At 32.5% G+C, this 26,614-nt stretch overlaps 1 protein-coding gene across 2 annotated transcripts in view; it reads right to left on the bottom strand.

Annotated features, from left to right (window-relative positions):
- Positions 1-335: 335 nt before the first annotated feature.
- LOC118737835 (venom allergen 5) overlaps positions 336-26,614 on the bottom strand; it is a 31,369-nt gene continuing 5,090 nt past the window's right edge. Inside the window, exons 2-6 of one of the 2 annotated variants that reach the window (XM_036468617.1) lie at positions 9,198-9,398; positions 7,696-7,856; positions 3,189-3,286; positions 2,169-2,306; positions 1,756-2,059 (exon numbers count right to left, since the gene is read on the bottom strand). In XM_036468617.1, the coding sequence (XP_036324510.1) occupies positions 1,858-2,059; positions 2,169-2,306; positions 3,189-3,286; positions 7,696-7,856; positions 9,198-9,398 (800 nt within the window). In that variant the 3' untranslated portion in view covers positions 1,756-1,857. Of the gene's footprint in view, positions 2,307-3,188; positions 3,287-7,695; positions 7,857-9,197; positions 9,399-26,614 lie in introns of both variants that reach the window. The other variant, XM_036468616.1, reaches the window with a different exon arrangement.

Below are 26,614 nucleotides of genomic sequence, written 5' to 3' on the forward strand. Positions count from 1 at the left end.
TTACCTAAATTAAATATTAAAAACATTCCTAATATGGGGCACCGAAATGGCTTTTTGGCTTTTGCATATCCGATATTTTTCATTTTTTCAGAGAAGCCTCCCCGATTTTTTTAATAAATAAAAAAATTTTTACTATTTTGACACTCCGAATGTCAATTCCTCTCTTCGGAAAAAACATTGGAATAAATATTTATTCCTATGCCAGAGAGTTATTCGTCGCGATTCCATAGTGAATATTGAGCAAAAAAATTTGTTCACCATAAATTTGAAACAATGAGTTTTAAGTTATTTTTAATTAATATTTAATACAAATTTTATTTTATTTTAATGCTTGGTTAATAATTTCCGCAAGATTACATTATACAGCGCTCTTCACATGAACTAAAATTTATTCATGCTGTATATATTTTGTATAAAAATTTCATTTAAAATAAAATGTACATTGGTAAAATTTTATTAATGCAGAGACTATGCAAAGTCGCTCGATGTGTTATCTTTGCATACAATTTAGCAAACATATCCATCTTATTCTTCAGAAGTGTGTATGTATAGAATATTTTTTTTTTCAGTATTCTGATTAGAAGCTATTACTTTTGTCTAAAATGTGGTCGCTATTGTTATATTTAAGCAGATGTGGGTACAAACGTTTGATACAAACATTTGTATAGTACAAGTATTTGTGTGTACATATGTAAGCTTACACTGATATATGCATATATATGTATGTGAATGCATTTGTTTATGTTTCTTTTTTTATCTTACTAATACTAAATACTATGTGATAATTGACTACAAAATGCGCATTAATGTGTGCTGATCGCGAATGGCAGTTTTCCACAAGAGAATGACGCGATGCAGTGGCAACTTTGCTGATTTGTTAATACATAAGTGTTTAGATGAGCGCATATGCTTTAAGATGAAGAATCTAAATGCAGGCGAAACGTTGTTCCTGAGTACAAGGGTGTGCTGCTTGGCGTCCACCTACGCGGTTATGGCAAATGATATGGCTATACCCTTGTGTGGCTGGTGGCTTATGTGAATACTTAGTAGTTCGGAATTGTTTTCGATTCAGCTTTTGCGTGGCTGTGGCTAAAACTGGGCGCGCAAACGCCTTTTGGGCAGTCAAAATATGCAAATAAGTACATACGTATGTATGTGTGTGTGTGTGTATGTGTGAATATACTGCATTACTTTTTACATCTAACAATCGATAACTACTTACGAACTAATGAAAACTGTGTATGTATGTCAAATTCGTACATTTGGCATAAGACTTATATCTACATACATAAATATATACTAATAGTAAACTTTAATTTGAGCAAAATTAGGAATATTATTTTCATTATTGCATTACGATTTTAATGGCTACTCAAAGGCAAACAAATTTACTGCAGTCGAAAAAAGATCTCTTCAATGTAGAGTATTTTTTTTAATTGCATTTTTTATGGCATACCACTGAAGTTTTCTCCTTCCTTTACTACACAGTAGTAATTCACGGTGGCTGCCTCCCCTGTTGCCTTAACCAAAATTAATTGCAATTTTTTCCTTAAAAAAGTACTTCTCTGTCCTCCACTTTTCATTCCATCTATGTGTGTATGTATATGCTATATACTAATGGCTATACCCTACTCCCACATGCTACTATCTAGCCACGCCACGTCAAAAGACTCCAACCACGCTTAGCCGGCTGCGGTGTTGTATTGGCAACTTGCTGTTTGTTTTGTTTTGTTTTATCGAAAACGAATACTTCTGATACAGCAGAAACATTTCCATTACCATCTTGCTGTTGTTGTTGCCTTTGTGCCTCTTGCTGCAATTGTTGTTCACTCAAATTCGGATTATTTAGATATGTCCTTAGAAGGGTGTGTTTCTGTACGGCCCTCTGATATTCGGCTGTGGACGGGCGATATGCCTCAAGTTTGTTCTTATATTTGTTGTCACCGGTCTGAGTTGTGTACGCCTTGTTGCCGTTATTTGTTGTTGTGTATACTGTGGTACCAAACGTTGAACTTGTTGTACCGGATGTAGTCTTACGCTGACCAAATGTGTTCGTCGCCTGTTTTGGGGAATATACAGAAGAGGAGGAGGAAGAAGAGGTTGAAGTTGTAGCGGATTGCGTTGAATATGCGGTTTTTTTGTTGTTGTTATTTTGCTTGTACTCATACGTGTCAATAGCGTTGGCGCTAACTATGGGCGCAACCGATGGTGCGCATAATCCCTGATAACGCGCTGACGATCTCAAACCATATGTGGCACACGATGGCTTACCCTCCTCATATGGTTTGTAACCGACGACGTTTCCACTGAAAATCAAAATGCGAGAAGGATTAGAGTTATGAAAAGGACTAAATTAAAGCTAAGAAAATATTTATGTTAGTGGTGGTAAGAAAGTATCTAAGAGAAACTGGAAGATGAAATATGCGAATTTTCTGCAGATTATAGGACAAAATTTCGGTTAGAAAGGGATTTTTTTGCTTCTCGAGTAGATTTAGTTTGACATTTACGCAAGACTGAGGCAAAAATTTGGCCTTCGCCCAAGCATTAGTCGAGTCGAATTTGCAATGTCATACAATTTTTTAGTCTCTACTCTCGAAAAACGACTTTCACTCGATGCTCGCAAATAGGCTGATAATTTTTAAAATTTCAGCAGTATCTTATACTGAATGGGTAAAATTTGCGAACTAGCCACTGATTATATTCCAATAAAAACCACCAACTGGGAATATACCGCTCTTTTGACGAGTCTAAATCTAATTGCTCGAGCGCAATGGAAACTCGACTTATGGTCCAAATTATAAAATTTTGAGCATATTTTTTTTAATTTTTGAGGCAAAAGTAACATGAAAGATTATGTGTGGTTCGAGTTTCGAGGGAAATATTGAGAATTGGATTGAATGTGGATTGAATGTGGATTGAAGTTATTACCAAAAATATTTTTTAAACTAGAACAGACCTGTACCCGACTTTAACGTAGGGTTTTTGCTTCATAAAAAATCGTCACTCACATATTTTTCAATGTTTTTCAGCTTAATTTATAAACCATCTAGACAAGTTTTATTTATCACAATCACAAATTATTGGAAACAGCAGGTTTTGCCGCTAAATCCAAGTAATGTGAAATCAAGCACTTATTACCCCGTTTCAGTATTTGTACTGTAAAGACTTAACGTATTTTAAATACTTACCCTGGTCCATAATTACAAACATACAATTTGTTATATTTGGTTGTATCTTTGTATTCGGAAAATCCGCAACCAACCAAGCTTGTTTCACCCCAGACCAGCTGTAACGAAGATAAAAACAGAAATCATCAATAAAAATAGGCTTAAATAAAAATTAATGCATATCTACTAAAAAATATATTTTTGCATGCATAAGATTGACCTGAAGACCTGAATTGACCTGTTTTCCACATATGTGTTATATTTTAAAATTAACTTAAATAATATTAATACTTTTTAAGAAAATATTGAATTTCGAAAATTTATTTCTGTGTAGCGACTTCAAGACGCACACCACAAATTGGAGGAGAAGCTCAGATGAACTCTAAGCAAAAAGTGTAAACGCCAAAATATTATTATTATTACTTTTCTGTAAAACAATTTTTTATTTGGTTGCCTAACAATATAAACCTATTTAAAGGAATAAAACCCATGTGGCACACTCTCAATAAATAACATGCTAAATCGGATTGTGAAATTTATTAAGACAACCACCTAGTGTCGAAAGGTAAGTTTCTCTATAATTCTGGCGCTGCTCTTGAAATTCTGTTACACTTAGGACCAATTTCAGATGACCTATTTAGGTAGCGACTATTAGTTAACTTAAAATATTAATTTTCAGATCATAAATTTAGTCTGCGCTTAACTGGCTAACATTGGCGATTTAAATATGAGATATGCAACCCTGTGTTAGTAACAGTCAACCAAGATTGATAGATAATATATTTTATCAATCTTGCCAAACAACAATCAGCTGTTTAGCAGCTAAAAATTCAACAATAATTTCACAGAACAAGCAACAGTGTCGCCATTTGTTGGGCATATTTAAATAAAGTTGATCTAAAACCCATATTCATCGGAACCTTTATAATTTTCGATCGGAAAACTCTGTTTCTCTTCAGAAGATTCTCAGTAATAATACCCAGTTTTTTATTTAACCATTTTTTCATAGCAACTATATTTTATACGTGCGCCAAAACCCCCAGAAAAAGCAGTTGGGGGATAGATAAAAAATATTTAATATTAAAAAATGGGTATTATTATTGGAAGCCTCCTGAAGAGAATCAGAGTTTTTCGATTGAAAAATATTGATTTTCAAGAATTCTATATCAGTTCTACGAAAAGTTATTTTTTGCCCATTTAAAATACATGGAAAACTTTGAGCGCTTTGAGCGACCTCGAAATATTTTTTGGTTTCATAATAAAAAATAGGGGTATATCTTTTTCTATACAGAATAAACCTAGGGGGTTAGAGAATTAAAATTCTGACTTTACTTATTTTGGACCACCCTAATGTACATTCAGACGCCTTAAAGGCAAGGCAAAATGTAAAAAGTGCTGCTCGAACAAAATTCTGCATCTCCTTTTTTTAATTCTGCTTCTGAAAATTCCGCATTTTGAAATTTTGTTTCACAAAATTCTACTTTTCGACCTAAAAATCTATTATACATAGCGAATAGTATACAAATTCTTGCAGCGTGTACTTATAATTAACAAAAGATACTTTTATTTTTAATATATATCAACAATATGTACATATTTTGTTTTAGCACATTACAATATTTTTTGCAATTCTCTTCAAAAAAGCTGTGGGACTTAAGTAATTTTATTTTTTAATTGTGTACTTGTTTCTTCTTTCATACTATTTCTCCATTTTACACTACAACAGTTGAGCGCAACCCTTGCTAAAAAATATCAGTGATTACTGAGCGATGTCATGGGTCTTCTGAACGGCTTGATATATTAACTATCCAATTCAACTGTCAAAGGGTCAAACAGCATATTGTCTCAAATAACCAGAAATATATGACGATCATCTAACACTCAACTGTTGAATTTATCAGAAATAGGCACACAACTAAGCGTTCAAAGGATGCAATCGAAACAGTTACTGAGCTGTTGGGCCTTCTGAACGTGCCCAATAACAAACTAGGGATTTCTGCCTCCAAGAACAACTTTTAGCCGGCGATGCCACCCTTCGCCACTTCGTTTTCGGTGCACTCCTGTACTTACCAAAACTCAAGAGAATATTTCGGGTAATTAATTATTTCTAATATTATAAATTTCGTCAAACCAATTCGAAATACTGAATTACAAAATTATTTTTAAAAATATAATGTAAACAATTTTAAAGATGACATGTCATTACTTTGAAAAAGTAGTCTCAAAGTAGTGACATGTCCTCTTAATATTTTCAACATTAGAGATGTTCAGGATATTGTGGAAATGGACTTGGATTTTCATTTGCAAATTTTATGTTTGCTACCATGGCAACTGTTAGCATTTTATTGTTGTGAATTTACAAATGCACAGATATTGCAAGATCATATGCACAAGATATTGAACAGCCCTATTATATTTCAATACGGAATTTAGCAATTCAGTATTTTTTTGAGCAGAATCGTCAAACGGAGAATTTTCAAAAAGCATAATTTTTTGTAAGCAGAATTTCGTATGGATTTACTGTGTGGAGTGAAATGGAAATCGTTGATCGTATCTATACAAAAGTATCATTTCAGTACCCCATCGCTGAGGCCGGGTGATGGCTTAATCTCAACACTCATGCCAGGCTTATACATTATCGAAACCTTAGCGAGGGCACCTAACCTGACATAGGGTCATCAACTCGAGTCTATGACGAATTTAATGGGGACACTCATTGCTTTTATCGTGGGGGAATATGATTCGGTATTCCGAACTATGCTATTTGCCATACTCAAAACCATAGGTTACGTAATGGGAAGTAGTTGGAGAGGTAGCAACTTAAATACGTCTCTGTAGTGATAACCAAGCTGCTTTGAAGGTATTGGCAAGCCGGCGCTCGTGAGCACGTGCTACTGCGACATCTCAACATTTGTCTACAGATGACTCAGGTATGAAGGGTTTGCCGGCGGAGTTTGGAGGGGCGAACAATTGAGTTCTTTGGCACCCACAATGTGCTTCAGCTTACTCAAAATCGAAAAACAGTTCTATCACTAAATGTGAATGTAATCGAAAACATTGTAGCCGAATTCGAATGCCATAATTAATATTCGAAATTACTAAGTGAAAACCAAACAAAAGTTTGAAAAATTTCGTATTGATTTTTAATGTTTTTGAGTAACCGAAACCTGTTTTAAAAAATATGATGAATCCACTCGCCTTAGGATTTGAATAGAAAATATTACATACAGAACGAAAATTCTGCGCAAACATTTCTCTAGAAGTGTATTTCTTAAAAAAAAATTTTAGTTCAATAAATTTTTAACACACCATTCATTTCCTACTTTATTTTTTCCCCTATACGGAAGTAGTATGTACACGCATTTATTAACTAACGGCAAGAAGTCGAAACTATATTGGTGATATTTTAAACCGTTATTCACCAAATTTACTGAACATTTTTCTCTAATATTATTGCTTCTACTATGCATTTTTTTTGAGATTTGGCAATTTTAAACTCTGTCCTAACCAGGGACCATAACAGTTACATCTTTTATTAAAAAAAATCACTCTTTAACAATTATTTTTTAATTACTCCTTAAATAACCGTTATTTCTGACTTTTTTTTATAAATCGAAAATAACAATTATTTTTGATTTTTATCTAAATAATTGCAAATGACAGTTATTTTTGATTTTTACATTATATGTCTCAGACAACAGTTATCGAAGACTTTTATTAATAAAAGCCATAAAAAAAATCTGTCGCTGTCCTTTATTTTTTAAATCATACTTATAAGTCATTTGTATAAGTCGTAGTAAACTTTTGTTTCCCAACGCCTTCTTAACTGCAAAACATGTTATGTGTATTGACTTTTATACAAATGATTAAAAAAAAAGGTCAGTGACAAAGTTTTCTTTTATGACTTTTATAAATAAAAATCGGTGACTGATTTATATTAATAATGACTTTTAAAAGTAAAAGTCACTGACTTATTTTTATTTCAATACAAGTCTTCAATAACTGTTATCTAATACATATAATATAAATATAAAAAAAAATAATTGTTATTATGGATTTATAATATAGAAATCAAAAATAATAGTTATTTTTTTAATTTTGCATAAAAATTGCAAATAAAAGTTTATTTTCAAATTTGAGTCTCGGTGAAAAAAGAAATCGATTGGTATGTATCAGTATCAGTTTGTAGAACATTTTCTTCATAGAGAATTTTTCCGTGACAGTTTTCATCAATAACTGTTATGTTCGGTCCCTGGTTTCAACATTATAAATTTGTCGTACAAAATCTTTTCAAAGCTATTCGGATCCAACCTAAACATTTTCGTAGATTTAACAAAAATCGAACAATGGACTTACAATGTTATCTAATAGACCCGAGTATGTAGGTACATATGAAATTGTTTCAGACCAATTGGTCTCATATGGTGATAAATTGTATAAATACTATAAATCGTATGTAAGTCCTTTAGCGGTAAATTTTCATCTCTTATATTTGTTACTCTGTACTTTGTTATTCACTTAAACTTACCTGTGAATAATGACCAGTTTTGGGTGACCAAGCATCGCCAAATGAGTACCTTTGCACCTCATTGAACCAGCTTTGGATGCGCGATGGAAAATCGCCGTCGGTTGGATCTAGTGGGGCCGTACTCCAGATGATTGCAAGATTTTGGCCCATGGTGAAGCGATCTACATTTGTTTGTGAAAATTAAATTGTGGTCCAACGGTGGCGCACAAACAGCAAACAGCAATCAGAAGAAACGGCCAATGCAGCATCATGCAGGAGATGGATAAAAATTGGTGGAAAAAAATAGAAGCAATCATACAAAAATAAGAAAAGACAAGACAAAAATTACTAATTGTAAATATCAACTGAGTTAGTTATTTAGGGCAACAAAAAGCGGGTAGCGTATGATTTAAATAAGAGGAACATCGACATGCAAGTTTAGTTAAAATTTTTGTATTTTTAAAATATTGAATATGTATATAAATGCCATGAAGGTTAGGCACACGCACTTCTTATGTGTAAAGTATAGTAGTTACCCTTTATATGATCGAGATCAAACCATTATCCATTTTAATGTTATTTTAATTTTTTCGTTGATCTTTCTTTTTCCTTGTTTTATGGGCCCATGTGGACATGCATGTTTCGTGTTGAGAACTTGAACTTTTATTTAGCTTGAATGGCGCGTTTCCAAATTCAATGGAACGGGATATATGAAGACTGATAGTCGTTAGGTTTTTAAGCTGTCTTTTAATTAATTAATTTTTTTTTTTTTTTGTGTTAAATGCACATTTTTTCAGTTTGACAGATTTTTGGGGATGTGTTATTATGTGTTATGCTGTAAATCATGCCCGTTTTTTCAAACATGAATTTTTGGTTTTAGCCAAGTCCGCGAATATTTTTCTTATTTACAAAATATACTCCTTCAATCACAGATTTGCTTTTTCTCTCTTTTTAATTTTTGTTTGGAAATTTTGTAAAAGTTTCCTCACTGGTTTTAATTTATCGATCTAAATGACTATATGTTTTTGAAAGTTTTATTTTCCAAACAAAATTTTTCAATGCAAACAAAAAAACTCAATGATAACCAAAAGCACGGACCGGAAATAAAAGTTATTTATGAAAACTTTGTTTGAAAGGATTACTATGAAGCAAATATAAATAAGTTGTCTGGTAATAAAATAAAAGTCAAAAATAACTATTATTTAAGAATATTGAATAAGAGTATAAAAATATAATTTTTAATATTTATTTTCATAAGAAAAAATGCACTCTTACGGTCCCTGCCAAATGCAAGCTCACAAACTTTAAAATGTAGTATGTAATTTAGAAATTAGTACCAAATTATTTTTATGAATTATATGCTCGAGTAATGTTTTTTTGTTTTTTTTTTGCTCGCATTAATCCATGCATTTATGTTATTAGTTGACAAAAAAATTAACATGAATATTATCTAATGATAAAAAATAAACGGTTGTGACTTGTGTGTTAGTGACATATGTAAATTCGCACACTTGATGACTTACTGATCGTTCGTAGGGGGTCATGACGGAATTCACAATTATCAGCCCACTGTTGCGCACGCGCCGCCAACTCATCGTCCCAAACGATTTCACGCATATTTTCTGCGCCCGGTTGGCCTGGATAGCGACCTGTCGCCACTAGTTGTCTTAACTTGTTGTGCTCGTGCAGGATGATCTCACGTTCGCCAGATGAGAGGCCAGATACTGTAAGAAATAGAAGGAAGATATATGGCATAAATATTTAATTCACATTAATGACTAATAAAAATAACAACTAAAGTGCGAAATTTACATAATTTGCGGTTACTGACAGTTCGGCTATTAATTAGATTATTTATTTTGAATGACCGGTTAGTAAAAAGTACATTTTACTACATACATACATACATACATATGTATGCTCACCTACATCAACTGCTTAAATAGCCTCATTTTAGCTAATAAAATTGTATGCAAATTTGTCTAAAAATTGTGTTACACAACTAATTATTGACTTCATTGAGTTAATTTTAAAGATTTTTAGATAAAAACTGCTGGCTTCCAGCTATTACTATCAAACATACAAATTTTTTGCCAATTGGTTGTTCATAATTTTTTAGAAATTTCGTTTCGCATTGCGTTTATTAAGTATGCATCTTTCTTTACATTTTTGTTATACTTTTTTGTGATAGTTTTTAAAAGGCAAAGCACAATTTATGAGACATCAAACATAAAAGTCCAACATTGCACTTAGTAAATATTTGCTTAGCAACACCAACATACTAGTATGCTGTAGTTTATCTCAGTCGTAATCAGCTGATTAACATTTTACAACATTTGTTACTTTGTTTTTAAGACAATAAACATTCACAAACGTCACTTACAGCACGGTGAATGTATTCGCATGTAAATTTGTGTGAAAGATGTAATCAAATATTCATAAAGTGGTCACAAATTGATCGAAATTAAAGAAAGCCATTGGATGCTTTAAAAAATGCAAATCTCCAACCACATAAAAGCTAATTGGTGATCTCATCCTCAAAATCGAAGGGTTATCGACTTTTGTCTTTTATTATGCGCGTATACAATACTTTCCCAAATCTAATCTGTTTTCAGCAAATTAGTCGTTATGTGCTAATGGAAAAATTATGAACGGGCCAAGTGGTTAAGTTAAGAAGTCAATTACTTCAATATTCGAATTAAATATTTAAGCCAGAGGCTCATCATAAATTGTTTCATATTTGTTTACACTTAAGCGTGGAAATCTGACACGGAATGATAATGCATATTTCACTAAAAAATTAACGACTTAAATAAAGCAATAGTCAATAAGTGGAACGAAATTGCTCTGTAATGAATACTTTCTTTTGGATTAAGATTGGATTTGCTTCTAATGATAACTAAATGTGATGAGCCCTAAAAAATATATAACTGGACCTCGAATTTCGGTCACGTTCGAATTTTTGCGTGAAAATTTGTGGATAGAGAGGTTTAGAGATATGAAAGGGATTCTAAGAATTTTTTGAAAAATTTTAATTTTTAAAGTTTTTATAAGAAAATATATTTTCAAGCAATTTTTCAAAACTCATTTTCTCTTAAAGTATTTGACGAAGGTTGATGAAATTTATTTTGTAAGTGTAGTGACATTGGAGTTAAAAAAAAAAATATTTTTATAATCTAGAAAACAACATTTTTTTTTTATTTAAACATTACAAATATTCAAGTTGCATTAAAAACATGTTCTCAATGAGTGTTTTCCATTTCGTTTATATTTTCGAAAACTGCATTTGATGAAGAAAATATTTATAAACAAAAAATTTGTTAGATCTTTTCTGTTTTTGACTTACAGCAACATTTGTCACAGCGCGCACTCATCGTGAACCATACAGGCTCACCGCTTATGCGCGCAACGTTTTCACTAGAAATCGCGTAAAGGAGCAACTAACAATTGGCTCATATTTCATCATATGCATATAATTATGGAATTTATGGTATTTTTAGAGCATTTTAAGGTTAAGTTTTGCATCGGAGGTATGTGTTAAAATAATCCCATTAATTCCTTTTTTTTTATGAGTTCACACACAACATTATTACCAGGGAACGGATTTTTAGGACCTAAAAACCTACAAAAAATGGGTAAATAGGTAGGAAAAGGCACTAGAAGGCTAAATAAGGTATTAAATAAAGACAAAAATCGAAAAACAATCAAAAAATACATTTATTTTAGAAATGTTTATTTTACAAGCAAAAACAGAAAAACTATGAACTACATAATTTCATTTTATCAAAAATTCGTACTTTGAATCTTTGACTATTTTCCTCATTTGAGTTTTTAACTCGCAAAACTTTAATCTCTATAGTTGTAGTGCATTTAGAAGTTTTCTGGCAGCATTTTTATTAGATGTTCGCGAAGAAAAGCCTTAAATGTACTAAACGTGCGCTCGACCCCGTTCCTCAAAACGGTCGACCAAACTCCTAATCATAAGCGATACTTTCGTTGACGAGAATAGGAAAATCGATAGTTTTAATGCGTTGTTGTACACTGTAAGTATCCATTATGATTTTCCAAGAGATTAACTATGTATAACATACAGAAAGAAAATAACAATAATATTTAAAAAAAAAAATAAAGAAGTTATGCGTGTTTAACATTGGTAGGTCTTATTTGGGCCACCCTGTATACATATAAAGAGTTGCATATGTATAAGCTTTTTAAAATTAGCCTATTTGTCGCCCACACCTTTTGGATAAATTTTATTTTATTAAGCTTATCGCTTGAGGTGGCTGCTGTAGTCTTGCCTATCCAGACAACTAAAGCGTAGCGAACTGGATTAAGCGTGCAAGCACTAAATACGCGCAGAACATGTTAAAATTTTGAATTGGTGCTGTCGCAATATTACCAGCTTAAGACATTTTTTGATATTTTTATTTATTTTTATTTTCTTAACCAATTTCTGGTAATGAAGACGAATTCTTGGGAATACCAAGTGGTGAATGTAGTTCGCGCATCTGAAAGTGACTGGCAAGCGTGTGAGAAGTACATATGTGTTGAGAATTAATACAGAAGCGGCACGCTGAAAAGCGACAAGTGAACGAATTTTCGCACACCGGAAAGTCCCAATAAATTTTTTCCGCCTACTTCTCCGGCAAAACTTTATTCTTTGTACTGATTAATTAAAATCCCACAATTCAACGAAATAAAAGAGCTATGTATATCGAACTGATGAGCAGCAACAGGCATACCAATCAAAGTACGGTACATACATACAAATGTATAAATATTTATAAGCAGTTTTTATTAACAGGCATCCAGTTGATATATGTATAATGATCACAGACATCAGGGTCGTGGACTTACAGCGGTGCTTGGAGAGTGTATACACGCACTTCATCATGCCACTTGCATGTAGAACAAGTCACATTAACGCATATTGAGCAAATGTAGCATGAATGTGACGACCAACAAAAATATATATATCAAGAGTCAATGTTGACCGACCAACAACACTCGATGGCGACAAATGTTATGAAAGCATTTAAGGTGGCTCGAATGGTGAATGGAAGGTAACAGCAGCAGCATTTAAGAAGCAAAACGAATTGAATCGTATTGCTGGATGAATGAATGCATTGCGGAGATCTTAAATGCCGAAGAAGACGATAAGTCTAAAAAAAAAAGAAATATTCGTAAATTACGTTGATTCGTACAGACTTGTGCGCAAGGTGATAATAATGTTCATGTTCACATTCATACACACATTGTAGCTACACCCAAAAATGTCCTCACATACATATGTATTGAAGTGAGTGTAAGAGAATTCTGCAATCGAGTTTGCATTGCCTGCGCTGATTTCATTGCATTTACTGGCCTTTCAACCCGCACTGCCAACCGTAGTCAGCCGCCGTCTGCACTTTCGAAAGTGCCGAATTCTGATATACGAGCTGCTGTTGTTGCACATTTAATGAGCGTAATTTGCAGTTGCGACTGCCACATTCTTCATTCTTGTAGATGCAATTATGATTGTGTTGCCCTCTTTGGTTGGTCCCGCCGGTTTATTCTTTGTACTGACTTGTTGAATTCGAATTGTTGTTGTTTTTGTTTTTGTTAAAAAGTAGGTGGACTAAAAAATATTGCATTGTTCATTATTGTGCCTTTTGCCTGAGACTTTTATATTTCGGAAGATAAACTCAAACAAAGAAATTTCTGCTACTGAGATACTTATATACGTTAGAAAATACCGCATTTTATGAATCAAAGAATTTATATAATTAATTCTAGGAAAAATAATGCAGAATTTAAGTTACCGGATTGGTCGTAAAATTTTTTTTATAGAAAAAAGATATTTGCATATTTATTGGTTAGCTTATTCGAAATACCTGCCTCTGGCTTCAATGCATTTTTTACAGCGATTCCAATGCTTGTTCAAGTTCACTTTGTGGAGTGACCTGGTGAACTCTAACGCCTGTGTAGAAGCTGCTTCAATGGTCGGAATGTCAATAAAACGAATGTCTTTTAAGTTTTTATTTTTGGTAGAGGATAGCAGTCACAAGAAACCAAATCAGGTGAATACTGTGGTTGGGTTTTCACAAAGGCTTGGTTACGGAGCATTTTCTTTGATAATAGAAATAAATTTTCTGGATGGCGATACTCAGATCAAATGCGACAGATTCTGGTAAAGGCAATGATCTACGCTGATAAAACAGCTACGACTGATCAGCTCGAAAGTAATCCAGCACAAAATTGACACAATGAGGCCGGCTATGCTGAAAAAAGAGACGCAGTCGCGGTGACCATATGCCTGAGATAGTTACCAAACACTAAAAGCCATAGAATAAGTGAATTAATAAAGCCAACATTTTGAATTTTCTATATCTCTTCAAAAAAAAAAAAAAAAAACATATTCCGCAAAATTTTATTTTTTAGTTGTTAAAAAATATATTAAACCATATTGAAAATATGTCAAAACACTTTATTCATTACCCTTTAGGCAGCTTAATGTGAATAAAAGTAGTGCTTCCGAAATTAAAAAAAAAAAAATGTGAAAACACTTGCTGTAACGCGTACGAAGGTACGTGATTTCATTCATCTTTCATATCTCTCTAAATTTCTTTATGCAATCTATGCTCTGTTTAATTCCAAATACAAAAAATTAATTCTTTTGAGAATTTTCGCATAAATTTTGATAAATCAGCATTGGTCAATGATCCTTGTACCGAAATTGCAACGCAAGTGACGACTAACTTTTGATTTGTATATAAAAAGTTTTATGAATTTTTTGAGGGTTCGTAAAATATCATTACGTCCATATATTTGAACAAGTAAACTCTTTTTCGAAAGCAAAAACATGCAAATGGTAATGCAAATAGACTTTAAATCTTCAAATTTTTCTTCGAATGAAACGCGAGTTTATTTTTTAGCCATTGGGAATCTTGAAAAAAGCATTTATTAATTTTTAATAAAATTCAGAAAAATTAACTACATACATATGTATATTGCTTAATTGCTATTAAACTTGGTTACATGAGAAATTTTTAGGATGTTTAGGACTACTTATTCCAGCAAACAAAAATAATGTTTCGACATTGCGAAAAGTCGTATGACCAATTGGCGAATTTCTACTTTCTGAATAAATTGCTAAAGATTTTTTAATTTTTTTTCTATTTTAATTGTGACTGATCCAGTTCATTGTTATGCAATGATGCATAGTAAAAGATTCTTATGAATATAGACGTACGAATTTATGCCGCACACGTCCAACAAAACACAAATTTTTGTTTGTGTTCTTAAAATATTCACAGTTCATATTGCAATTAAAATTTACTAACTTTTGTGTGCCTTTTGAAAAATGGGTGCTATATTTGAATTCTATTAAAATTTTCTGGTGGCTTTGAAAATTCCTTTGAGCTTACGATATATTTAAAAAAAGACTAATACCCGGTAGCACCAATAAATTTCTATTTATTAGCCTGTTAAAAACTAAAATCACACAATTTCGTTCGGAAAATTTGTCATTTTAAATTTTAACATTATGATAAGTTCTAAAATTGATGAATGGGGATAATACTGTTATATTTTCTATGACTTTTCATAATTTTTTTTTTAATTTCCGCCAATGTTTTACTTTTTGATTCCCTAATCCACATTTATTACTATTTTTATTTTACGCAGTAAAAATTTTTTATATGTTTTGTATTAACGTGATTCCGATATGATCATGATTTATATCTATGTATAAATTTGTTGTTTATAAAACTGCTCACTTTTTCACACTGCTTCCAACACAATTAATTTATCTTTCATTTTAACTTCCTCAGCAAGCTTTGTTTAATTGCTAACAATTTATTGCTTCATAGACCGTTTCCTTTATGGTTTATTTATGAACAGATCTGACAACATTTACTGTCACTGGGTCGTGATGCTCATTTATTCACATAGATGCGACCGGCTTTTTCGTTTGATAAACCGATTTTTTTTATGGGCCATTAATTTTTTCTTTCATTATTACCTTTCAAATCTACATAGCTACATTAATTTTTTTTAAGCATACGAACACATACATACTTAGGTATGTATATAATTTTTCCGATTAGTTTTGTTTTTTTTATTTTTTTTTGTTCTGCCGCAGACAAAATGTCACCCTATTATTAATTATGACGCACCGTCTATTGAGGTAAACTAGTTACTTTTTTTCATGAATTGAATACATACCATTTATACCTACATATCGCACACCGTCTTCAAAAGAGTCATAACTCAAAATAATACATTTGTCAGAAAATGCGAAAAACTATTTCTTAACACATGATAATCATATGGGCATGGGCGACTTTACCTTAGTTTTTTTTTTTTTTAACAAATTATAACAAAAATTTGCTGCAGCTTTTGCTGAAAGGTAAATAACAGCTCTGCGTACATTTTTGGCGCATAATCTCAAAAATTCCAAATTTTGATTTTTTTTACTCTTTTGAAGACGGTGGGCGATATGTGTGTTCGTACATATATGTATACTTATATGTAAATATGTATGTATATGGCTGCTGAAGCCGAGTCATTATAGGTTCGTACTACTCAGTAGCACCTAGCTAAATCTCTCCATTTGTGTTATACCATCAGTACGCGCATCGCAAGTTGGAGGAGAAGCTATTTTGTACTCATGTGTACACTCGTACTCGGACAAGCTGGAGCAGAGCTAGTGCAAACAGCTAGAAAAAATCATTAGCTCCTTAGCTCCTTAAAGAAAATTAAATTTACTTGATTTTTCATTTCTGCCACTGAAAACAAGCGTGTTAAAGAAATTTTCGATCTATTTTTACTTGGAAATATTGTTTATTGCACAGCAGAGATACGTTAATGCGGTCTCGTGCAATTTTACGTATCCGCAAACTAACCTAAAAGGACTACAGTGTTCCTTCATTTATGTATTCAAAAACGTTCGAAAAAAGTGCGATTTTCCTACTCGTAAACGAACAGAAAACGACTAAAATTTCCATTCATATTCGTATACGGAAAACGTTCGAAAATTATGATCTAATTTGAAAGCAATAATTGCTTTATTTGTTCAGGCTGCTAATATTTGTTAGCTTTCATAAGGTGCCATGAAAAAGCTTCTGTGATATGCAGAATGAAAACGTTTCTGCCGCACACGTTAGTGGAAAAACGGATCGTCAAAATATTCGAAAACGGAATCAGTAAACGGACAAAAATCCGCATTTCATCCACTAAGTTCCTTATTCGAATCCATTTTCGGGTTCTTCGTACATTAAACCCTAACCGCGAAAAAAAGCTTAAGCGGATTTTTTTTGAAGGACTTTGAAATTTAAAAAATATAACTGCTTCAAAAAATTATTAAAAAAATTCAGCGCAATGTAGAAAAACAGTATCTTATTACATTAAACGAGCAACGGTTCTAACGTTTTTGATGAAATTTTGTACACAGATAATGTGTGGATTTTAAGATTATTATCTCCGGGAAGACACGTATAAGGTTGACACCTATTCGAAATTAGTTACAAGTGAATTAAAACATCATAATATGGGTAACAAAGGTATTTTAAAGATCTCAAATTCAAAAATATTTTTAATAGGGTTGCCACCTATTTTGAATCGCATATTTATTTAGTTTTTTGATTTGAATAAAAGGTAAAATATTACTATTCATGGATACCAAGAGAAGGTTCTTAAACAATGCTTTCTCTATATACAAAATGTTATCGTTTAGGATAATAGTGTAAGGTTGCCATTTATTTTCGATTCTACATCATGGATATCAAATGAAAGGTCTTGTTGAGAACTTTGCTCAGAAAATATTTTCCATCAGGGTTGCCACGCTTCTATGTAATACAAATTTTTATTTTGTTAATTTGAATCAACATTTTTTTTATGTATACATGGTACATTTACGCTCAAGATATGTACCATTCATTCCAGCGTATTTCGGAATAGGGTTGCCACGTAAATTGTAGAGTAAGTAGTTTACTTAATAGAAATCATATTTTTTTTTTTGTTTATTTCCAAAATATCTTTTTAAAGCTTTCCAAATCTTGAAAACTTTAAAGAGTATATGCACTCCGGGCAAAGCTCGGTCAACCTGATACTGACTATCAAATTAAAGAGCAAACTCTGTATAATTAAGGCCGATTAATTTTTTTGGTGCATAAGGACGATTAGGTATTAAAAATTGGAAATTTTTTTCACATTTCTTTATTGAATATCCTTGAAATTTTACAAGTATTATTTTCGAAAAAAATTATATGTTAAGGTTTAGTATGCACTAGACCACATCCTCGAATTTCGGCCTTCAAACTTTATTCGACTACTTTAACTTTTTCAACACCTATTCGTCTTTTTATTATTTTTTTTTTCTTTTAATTTCACAGAATTTTCTGTTTCATTTGGTGTCCATACCATGATAAAAATATAGTAAGGTAGAACCGCTGAGAGTCACTTTTAAAATTCTTGACGTTTCCAAACAATTTAATTTTTAAATTTACTCACAAACTCACACACACATTTTCATTTTCAATCTCAAGCAACAACAATTTCGAACAATTTCAATTTTTTGTTTTCATTTTTATATGATTTTAAAATGTTGGCAAACTTCAAAAAAAAATCATGGCCGACAAATTGAGAGAACGGTTATACCTTGCTATGTTTTTATCATGGTCCATACTGTATTTCTACATTGTAATGAATTTTTTAATAATTTTTGGAAATAATCATATCTTTGAAACTACTCCTTTTAAAAAAATCCTGATTTCAGAGAGAAAAACTTAAAACGCAGTTTTACTATATTTAGCTCACAGTTTCGTGATTGCTTCATGTGTTGTGAAATTTTTATTTTTGTTTTTGTCGCACGGTGTTCGTAATAAACTGATTTCAAAAGTTTGCAGACTGCCATACCTGTAAATATATAACCTATTGGCTGTTGCTCTTCAGACATATGTATTAGGTATGGATAAGTTAGATATAATTCATACTCAATAAGCTACGCAGGTTCATTGAAGGGTTTAGACGTCATTCAAAGCAAAATAGCTTCCTACCCACACCTATTTTCGTCAGGTCTAAGGTAGTATGGTTAGATGCCTTACTTCTTTTTATATCGATCGCGATTTGCCCTCCTACCAAACATATACATTCATGCATATATTTACTTTACTTCAACAAATTATTATAGAAAGTATCCTCATTTTCGTTGTTGGTGTTTCTGACCGGGTAAGAGTATGATGCATCATGGAACGATTTTGCGTCGAAATTTTTTTCGAAAAAATGACACTGAAGAATGCAAAACGCCGAAAACTATTTGTCTCCGAACCGAATTTGACAACTCATGACGGAAAATCGTTCCAATATACATCGCAGAAAGAATCCATAATATAAGGATTTTGAGCTTCTTTTTGCTATGCTCCTTAAAATGAGTACGTATATATCTTGCCCTTGCATCGCCCGTTTCCTGCAAACTTGTGATTATTTTACCGCTATATGCACACAAATCAAAAATCAATCACTTCACATGAATTCATTATGCAAAGCAGTCAATAAATATTATAACCGCACATGCAGCCAGCCGTTCACCACTGTTTAATGCTGCAGCAAAAATCAAAAAAGAAAAAATAAAAAATAAAAAATTGCGTTGACAAATTGCACATAAAAATGTCGCTTAATTTCCGTAAATATAACGCAAAATTAAATAAATGGTTTATGATTGTTCTCGTTGTTCAATTTGAATGCGTTCCACTACCGGCTGGCTGTGCTGCGGTGTTGCCCTTTATCTTGCTGCTCAACAGTTTTTATTACGCTTGAATTCTCCCTTTTTCATGCCACAACGAGTCGCAAGTCATTGCATTTCATTAATGATCACCTGATAAAGGCCAAGAAGTCGTTGCTGAAACAACGCCAAGCTCAGTCGAAACAAAAGACTTAAGGCACAAACTTGCCGGGTGCTATCTTATCGTAATGGCTTGAAAGGTTTCACGCACGCTTACTCTTTAGCTCGCCAGCTTTACGAAATTTCGATAACGATCAAAATGCATCAGCGCAATTGCTCATGCGTGTAAAGAGTGCCGACAATATGTTAACAAGTGGTAACTACGTCAGTCGTGGCAAATGACGGATGCGCTCAACTTTATTTTGCTTAGTTCAAAACAAAAAAAAAGTGATAAAATAAAATGTTATAAAAAATATGTTTTTTTGTAAATTCGACCACAACTACGGCTACGTATGCGCGGCATGCAGCCGGCGATTACCGTATACCTTAAGCTGGAAACCTTGATTTCATATCCGCTTAGCGGCACAATTTTTATATGAATTAAAATTCGTTTTTTCTTTTCTTTTTTAATTTTCGCTTGTTTTTGTTTAAGTCCTCTGCCAGCTGCGGTTGTTTTTTTTTTCTACAAATTTTTGATAAATTTTCAGCCCATTTATTTAGCGATACTTTCGGTGCTGCCCAGTTTTTACAGCCGCTTGGCTGGCTAGCTCACTAACTGGCTGATAGGTCGGCCTGATTTCACTTCTGTCTGACTATTTTCTTTTTTTTTCTTTTTTTTTGGCTTTTTGCACTCTAGCTCTGCTCTCATTTATCACTTGAATACTTAGTTGCATTATTAGCACGAGCCCGCGATTCCGGGAGTAGGTGTGGCAAGGGAAAGTGAGAGCGCAACTGCTACAATTGGCTTAGAGAAAAATACACTAAAGAGCTGAGATCTAATAAATTGCCGTTTTTTTGTAACACATTTTGGGGACTCTTGATTTTTATTTAAGTTTGCTTGCACAAATCAGACTTAATTTTTCTCACTCAGTGTTACCAGTCTTAAATTGTGCCGGCTAACTGGTTGTCTGATTGTACATATGCCACTGTTATTTCTGAGATCCACCGCCGTTTTCCATATTCTCCACAAATTCGTTAACGCGTCTTAGTGTCGTACGCCACGGGAAATTTATTACCAGGCTTATGTTTTCTGATTTTATTTTGCTATATTTTTATTTTTATTCCTTTTTTCAACCAAATTGTTTTACCTACTACGTTTTAATTACTGTAACCCCCAACTCGCATTGAACTTGAATATTGAAGTAGGAAAACTACATATTTGTTGCAATAAATGACTTTGGAAGCACATAGCTTGAGCCGTAATTATTTTTATACTTGTACGCAGTATAAATAACACTTCATTTTGCTATATAAGCAATGCCATTAATTAAAAAAAAAAATATAGGCTTGAATTTAAGTTGTCAAAAAGAGATGAGATCAGCCGATTTGCATACATCAAATTGATTTCCGAGGCAAAGTAATGAATTTCTCAATGTGAATGAGGTTGTATTGCGTCTGTGTTTTGTTTGATTTACGTTAATTACACTAAGTGGCATTGTGACCGCGTTTGTTCAGCTTTTCAAAAAATTCATTGACCCTATTCCAAAGTGTGCTAATTGTTATTCAGATTGAATTTATCATTTCTAAACTGGATTTTCACTTAAGAAATAAGTGCGCGCAATGGACGAAGCAGCTTTCTGTTTTAATTTTTATTAGCAATTTGCCGAATTGTATCGAATTTATGGCTATGTCGGCTATTTTGAAAGCGCTTTTTGATGGAAATAATTTGCAACATTTTCTGTAGCATGTAAAATCACTTACAGCGAGATTTCTTATCACCATTTGAATAATTGCATGCTGCGGTGGATATAGTGAAAAAAGTAATAATAATATAAAAAATGCCAAAGACGATTTCACGCCGATGCTCTTAAATTGTTTTCTTTGAAGTGCCAATTATTTGTGAAATTTTCCGGCGAAAAATTTTTTGGAACATGTTAACCCTCGACCGAATGTTCGGCTTCAGTTTGTGGATTGATCGACAGTATTTTCATATTCAGCTAAGTGCTCGAGGCCGAACATTTTTGCTGCTTCGATTTTTTTTTTACCTGCATTATAAATTAAAGCGATATGTTTGTTGTGAATAATCTGATTCATAAAAATGTGGTATTGCAGCTTTCTATTAAAATCAGCTGGCTGTAACTTCGGTATTTGAAATTGTCAATAATGAGTAGACATATAAAAGAATTCTTAGGGCATGTGATATTTTTCAATATTAAAATACTAGCTCCCTAAAGTTACTTAAAGCAGTTGCTGAAAATTATCTTACTGCTCCACTAACCAGCGGTAACGAAACAAACTCACTTGGCGAGAACGCAAATAAAATTGTTGTATTTAAGTGAGAGAATCATAGCCGTCGCTGTAGCTGGTCGGTTAGAGGTGCGTACTACCACTCCGTAGGACCTGGGTTTGATCCCCAGTCCATACAACTTGTAGATTAGAACAAAATATTGCTAACAGCGGTCGACCCTCGTTTACGGCTTCGGTAATCGGCCGTTTGTTAGATCAAAACCGAACGTTCGGTCTACCTTCAATTGGACTCCATTGCAGACCTCAAAAATGCTATTTTATTCCAAATCTAAACAAAAAAATGTCAAAACGGCCCTTTCATGAGAGAGATATGAATTTTAAATATTTTTTCCAATTATTCTAAAAAAACACTCAGGCAAAAACTTGCAAATTTAATATGGTCATAAAAAATAAATTCAATGTGATATGGGTCTAGGTCTTTGATCCCGAGTTTGGAATCATACGGCTCCAAGGCATTGACCTTGAAATTGTTGCGCAGTGTAATTCGTGAGCACGCCATGTCCAGATGGTGTTTTGTTCTTCTGCTGCTGCTGTGAGATGCTTCACCAATGGGTTTAAAAGTTATTAACAAGTAATTTTTAGCAAAAAAAAAACCGACTTCAACTCCCATATAAAAAAAAAATATATATATATATATCTCAAGATCCACTGATCGGATCTCAACCAGATTAGTATGGGACCACCTCTGAGTCACTACCTTTCCGATGCAAAAATTATCGAAATCGGTTGACGTGGTCCAAAGTTATGCGGTAACATACATAAAAAAAAAAATAAAAATATTCCGACGAACTGATAACCTCCTCCTTTTTTGGAAGTCGGTTAAAAATATATAAACCATGCTGGCGAATATCTGGAAACCCTATAAAATCATTTTCAAGACAAAATTTTTATTCTTCTCAAGCATTCTAAGGGCTTTTTCAGTGGCCCTGGTATGTAGTTGTTCTAATTTTTACCTCAAATTAACTAAGCCGCAAATAGGATTTGTTTGAAATACTAAGTACAAACCTGATACAAGTTATAGGTGACCAACTGTAACATTTAACTATGACTATGAGTAATTATAAAAATGTTATCTAAAATTCAAAACTAAAAAAACACTTTTTTCAATACCTGTAACTAGGAACCGTAATTACATAAAAATGCAATCAATCAACCGGACTGACCTACACAACCAAATTAAGTGAACTTCTAATCAACTGATGCCGAGTTAAACAATAAATGTGTAGACACATATTTTGATTTTATGTATGTTTATTAGCGTGGGCCGAAAATCCGCTTTTTTAGAGTTTTGATTGGTAATAGCAAAAATATGATTCACAATGCTCTAAAAACAATCCGTGTGAAAGATGACGACTTTTGGTCAATATCTTAAGCTCGCTCAAGTCCATCAAAGTTCAAGTGCTAAAAAATTTTTTCTTGACTTGTTTCGATTTTCTACAAACAAGGTATAGGTATACCAAGCTATGTAGGACTAATACATACTTTCGAAAATACTTGCAATTTTAGTAGAAAAATTTATTGGTTAATATGTTTCGGCCCACGCTAATGTTTATGTGTGTACGAGTACGGGCCTATGTGCATATGTGGTGAGCAAAAATCCACACAATTCAACAATTACTCAAAGTCACTTTAGTACTTTGTAATGAAAGTGAATTCGTTTGTTATTCAGTTTCAACGGCTCAAATGCTTTTTTTTATTTATTAATGCGAATTCCTATCAAATAAAGTTACGTTAATAAAATAGCTGATTAATTGCTTACAATAAAACAAAAAAAAATTTACTTCCTGAAAAATTGTATACTTACAGCGCACCTATATATGTAGTATGTATGTTTTCATCCGCGGTCAGCCAACAGCCGAGCTTTTACGGGGTGAATGAGGGACATGGAAATCTAGATAAAGCACTTGTTATTGTTGTTGTTGTTGTTACTACAGAAGCGCTGTTATTTATTGCTAATCATGAAGTTTAGTTGGTAGCAAATTAGTAGCTAATTGTTTGCATATTTTTACATTTTTTTTGTATGTATCGGTGTTTCTTTTTTTTTACTTTGTTATTTTATTTGTAAAATAACTAATCAGTTAAATTCATAAATGGGCACAGAGATAGATACTATGTAGTTGGTACAGTTGGTATGTGCGTATGTACAAAAACGTTAACATACATATCTTTGTTTGAATGAAACTACACGCTTCTCTATTTGTTTTTAAGCATTAATGTTTTCCGTCTACCGTTAACGGTGAGTAGTGTGTCAATAGAACATAAAGTCAGTCAATTTTTGCAGCAATTCATGCTGATTTGTCTATTTATGTTTATATGTAGTATAAATATTGCCATTTTTACTGCCACTTCATCTTTTAGTGCTTCTAGCTTTTTTCTTTTCAGCATATTTTTCTTTTTGTTTTTTACCTAGCAAATAAGTTGTTGTACATGGCAAGATTAGCTCAGAACACACATAAGTAAATTGAAATATGTTTGTGCTTGAATTTAGTTATGCAAATAGTAACTGACAAGCGCAAATGTTTATTAGACAAATAGTCGACTGATATGTGTATACAAACATACATACATATGCATATATATATACATAAGTATACATGTATACAAGTATAAATTTATAAAACCTACAGGTGAACACAAACCACTTGACCCCCCAGTGTTCGAATATTCGCCATAAAAAGCGTGCTCGAGTGTGGGTTAATAAACAGCAGCCGTTTAACAGCTGCCGTTGCTGCTGAGAGTTCATAAATCTGCGGATTTTTAGCGGCGATTTCATTTATGTGTTTGTTTATTTCATTTTCTTTAATTAAGTTTGCGGTGTTGGTTATGTTTATTTAACTTTAGCTTTTTTAAGCTCTTTTTATGTATTTTCCATTAAACGGCAGTGATGCTTGTTTATGTTTTTTTAACCAAATTCTTTACATCAGTTATGGCTAAGCAGATTCAAGTTCAAGATACGAGCAATACATATTCGTTTACACATGCAAATGCCCTGTTTTTCTAAATATTTGTTTGTTGGAAAGAGACCCGAGGAGGAATGGCAGTTAATGTTTGTTTTTACTGCGGATATCACAGTGATGTATTGTTTTATGGAGATATCTAAATATACAATACACATGTACAATGGATGCACATATTTATGAATGTATATACGGCAGCCATGATTAAAATATAAATACATAAAAATAATTATATTTTCAAGGATTTGTCAGTGATCTCCCAGCAAATTTCATCGAGTTTTCTGTGAAACTTTTAAATAATTAATGAATTTGGTAAGAATAAAGTGAAAAAGTACGATTTTTTTGACAACACACTAAAGCTTTCGCAAATTTTTTGTGATTTTCTCAACCTCTGCGGCATTTTGCTCAAAATTTTCTAAGAGTTTTAAGTTAATTAAAGCCTACTTAACGGTCCAGTAAATCTCAAAATGAACAATTTCCAAGTTCGCTATGTTTTCTAGCCATCATCTGTTTATAATAATGTATAGAAATTGTCTATTATATAAGCAAAAAAAAAATAATTTTTTTTTCAATCTTTTATTATGTTTCACCTGTATGTAATCAAATCTTGCAATCAATTTTTGAACCAACTTCCCGATGAGCTAGTGACTAGAAGCTTGAAGTGTAATTAATCCCATACGTGGCGCAGGTATCGAGATATTTCAAAAAGCCGTATTTATGATCCGATATGGTTCATATTTGGAAACAATATTACCTAGCTGAATCGGAATAACTCCACGAAAAAATTCCCGATAGATGGCGTAGGAGTCGAGTTTTTTAAAATCCGTATTTATGGTCCGATTTGTTGCATATTCAGATCTTATGGAAAAAATAACTCAAAAAAATTTTGCCGCCGAGGTGCGGTGGTCGATATTCCCCTTTTATTAACCACTAGTAAATGCTTGTCTTTAAAAAAAATATATATACTCTTTTCATTACTTGTTTCGTTAAAAAACTAAAACATTCGAAATATCTCAAGTTTTCGTACCTTTTCGTACTTAAAAAACAACACTCTTTTAAGACCACTAATACTTTGCACCTGCTTTAATAATTCCAACTGAATGGTTGAAAACCAGATAATATTTGTTATCCAAAAATTAATTAATACATCAATAAAAAATGCTTTCATAATTAGCTGAAAATCATTGACAATCTGTAGCGAATCAATTTTGAGCGTAACGAGAATTTTTAATTTTCATTGTATTTACATATTTCAGCAACATTTTATTGAAACAAATTACTCGGCTTGTGAGATGATTATTCGAGCTGCAAGTTTATAATGATTACTAACAAAATTTATGCCAGCATAAATTTTTGTCAATGGGAATTTTACAGCTTTTAAGGTTTAGACGAATTAAAAAATAATTGAAAATAAGCTAAACTTTTAAGTTTTCTATTATATAAACACTAATGTATGCAGTGCTAGGAACATGCCCATCCCATTTTTTGATTAATTTTAATGAGTTATATTTTCTGTCGAATTTGGGTAGAAACTTGAATTCTTTTGTCTATCCTGAGAAATGTATTTTTGCCATGATGATTTCATTCATTGATCTTAACTCGAAGTTAACCAACTGAACACCTTGAACCACAGACTAAATGACACTTTTCATGACATGTACGAGTGCTTATAGAGAGAAGAAAAGAAATCTTTAGAATTTGTCAACCATAATAACTGCATAAATACGACCGAATAAATGACGCGTGGATTACTTGCTTAAATAAGAAACTGAATAGCTGATTTACTAGGGATTTTGGTTTATTAGCAACGTTTACT

Source organism: Rhagoletis pomonella, unplaced genomic scaffold (genome assembly GCF_013731165.1).
Source record: "Rhagoletis pomonella isolate Grant_MI unplaced genomic scaffold, Rhpom_1.0 Rhpom_scaffold_00004, whole genome shotgun sequence".
NCBI lineage: Eukaryota > Metazoa > Arthropoda > Insecta > Diptera > Tephritidae > Rhagoletis > Rhagoletis pomonella.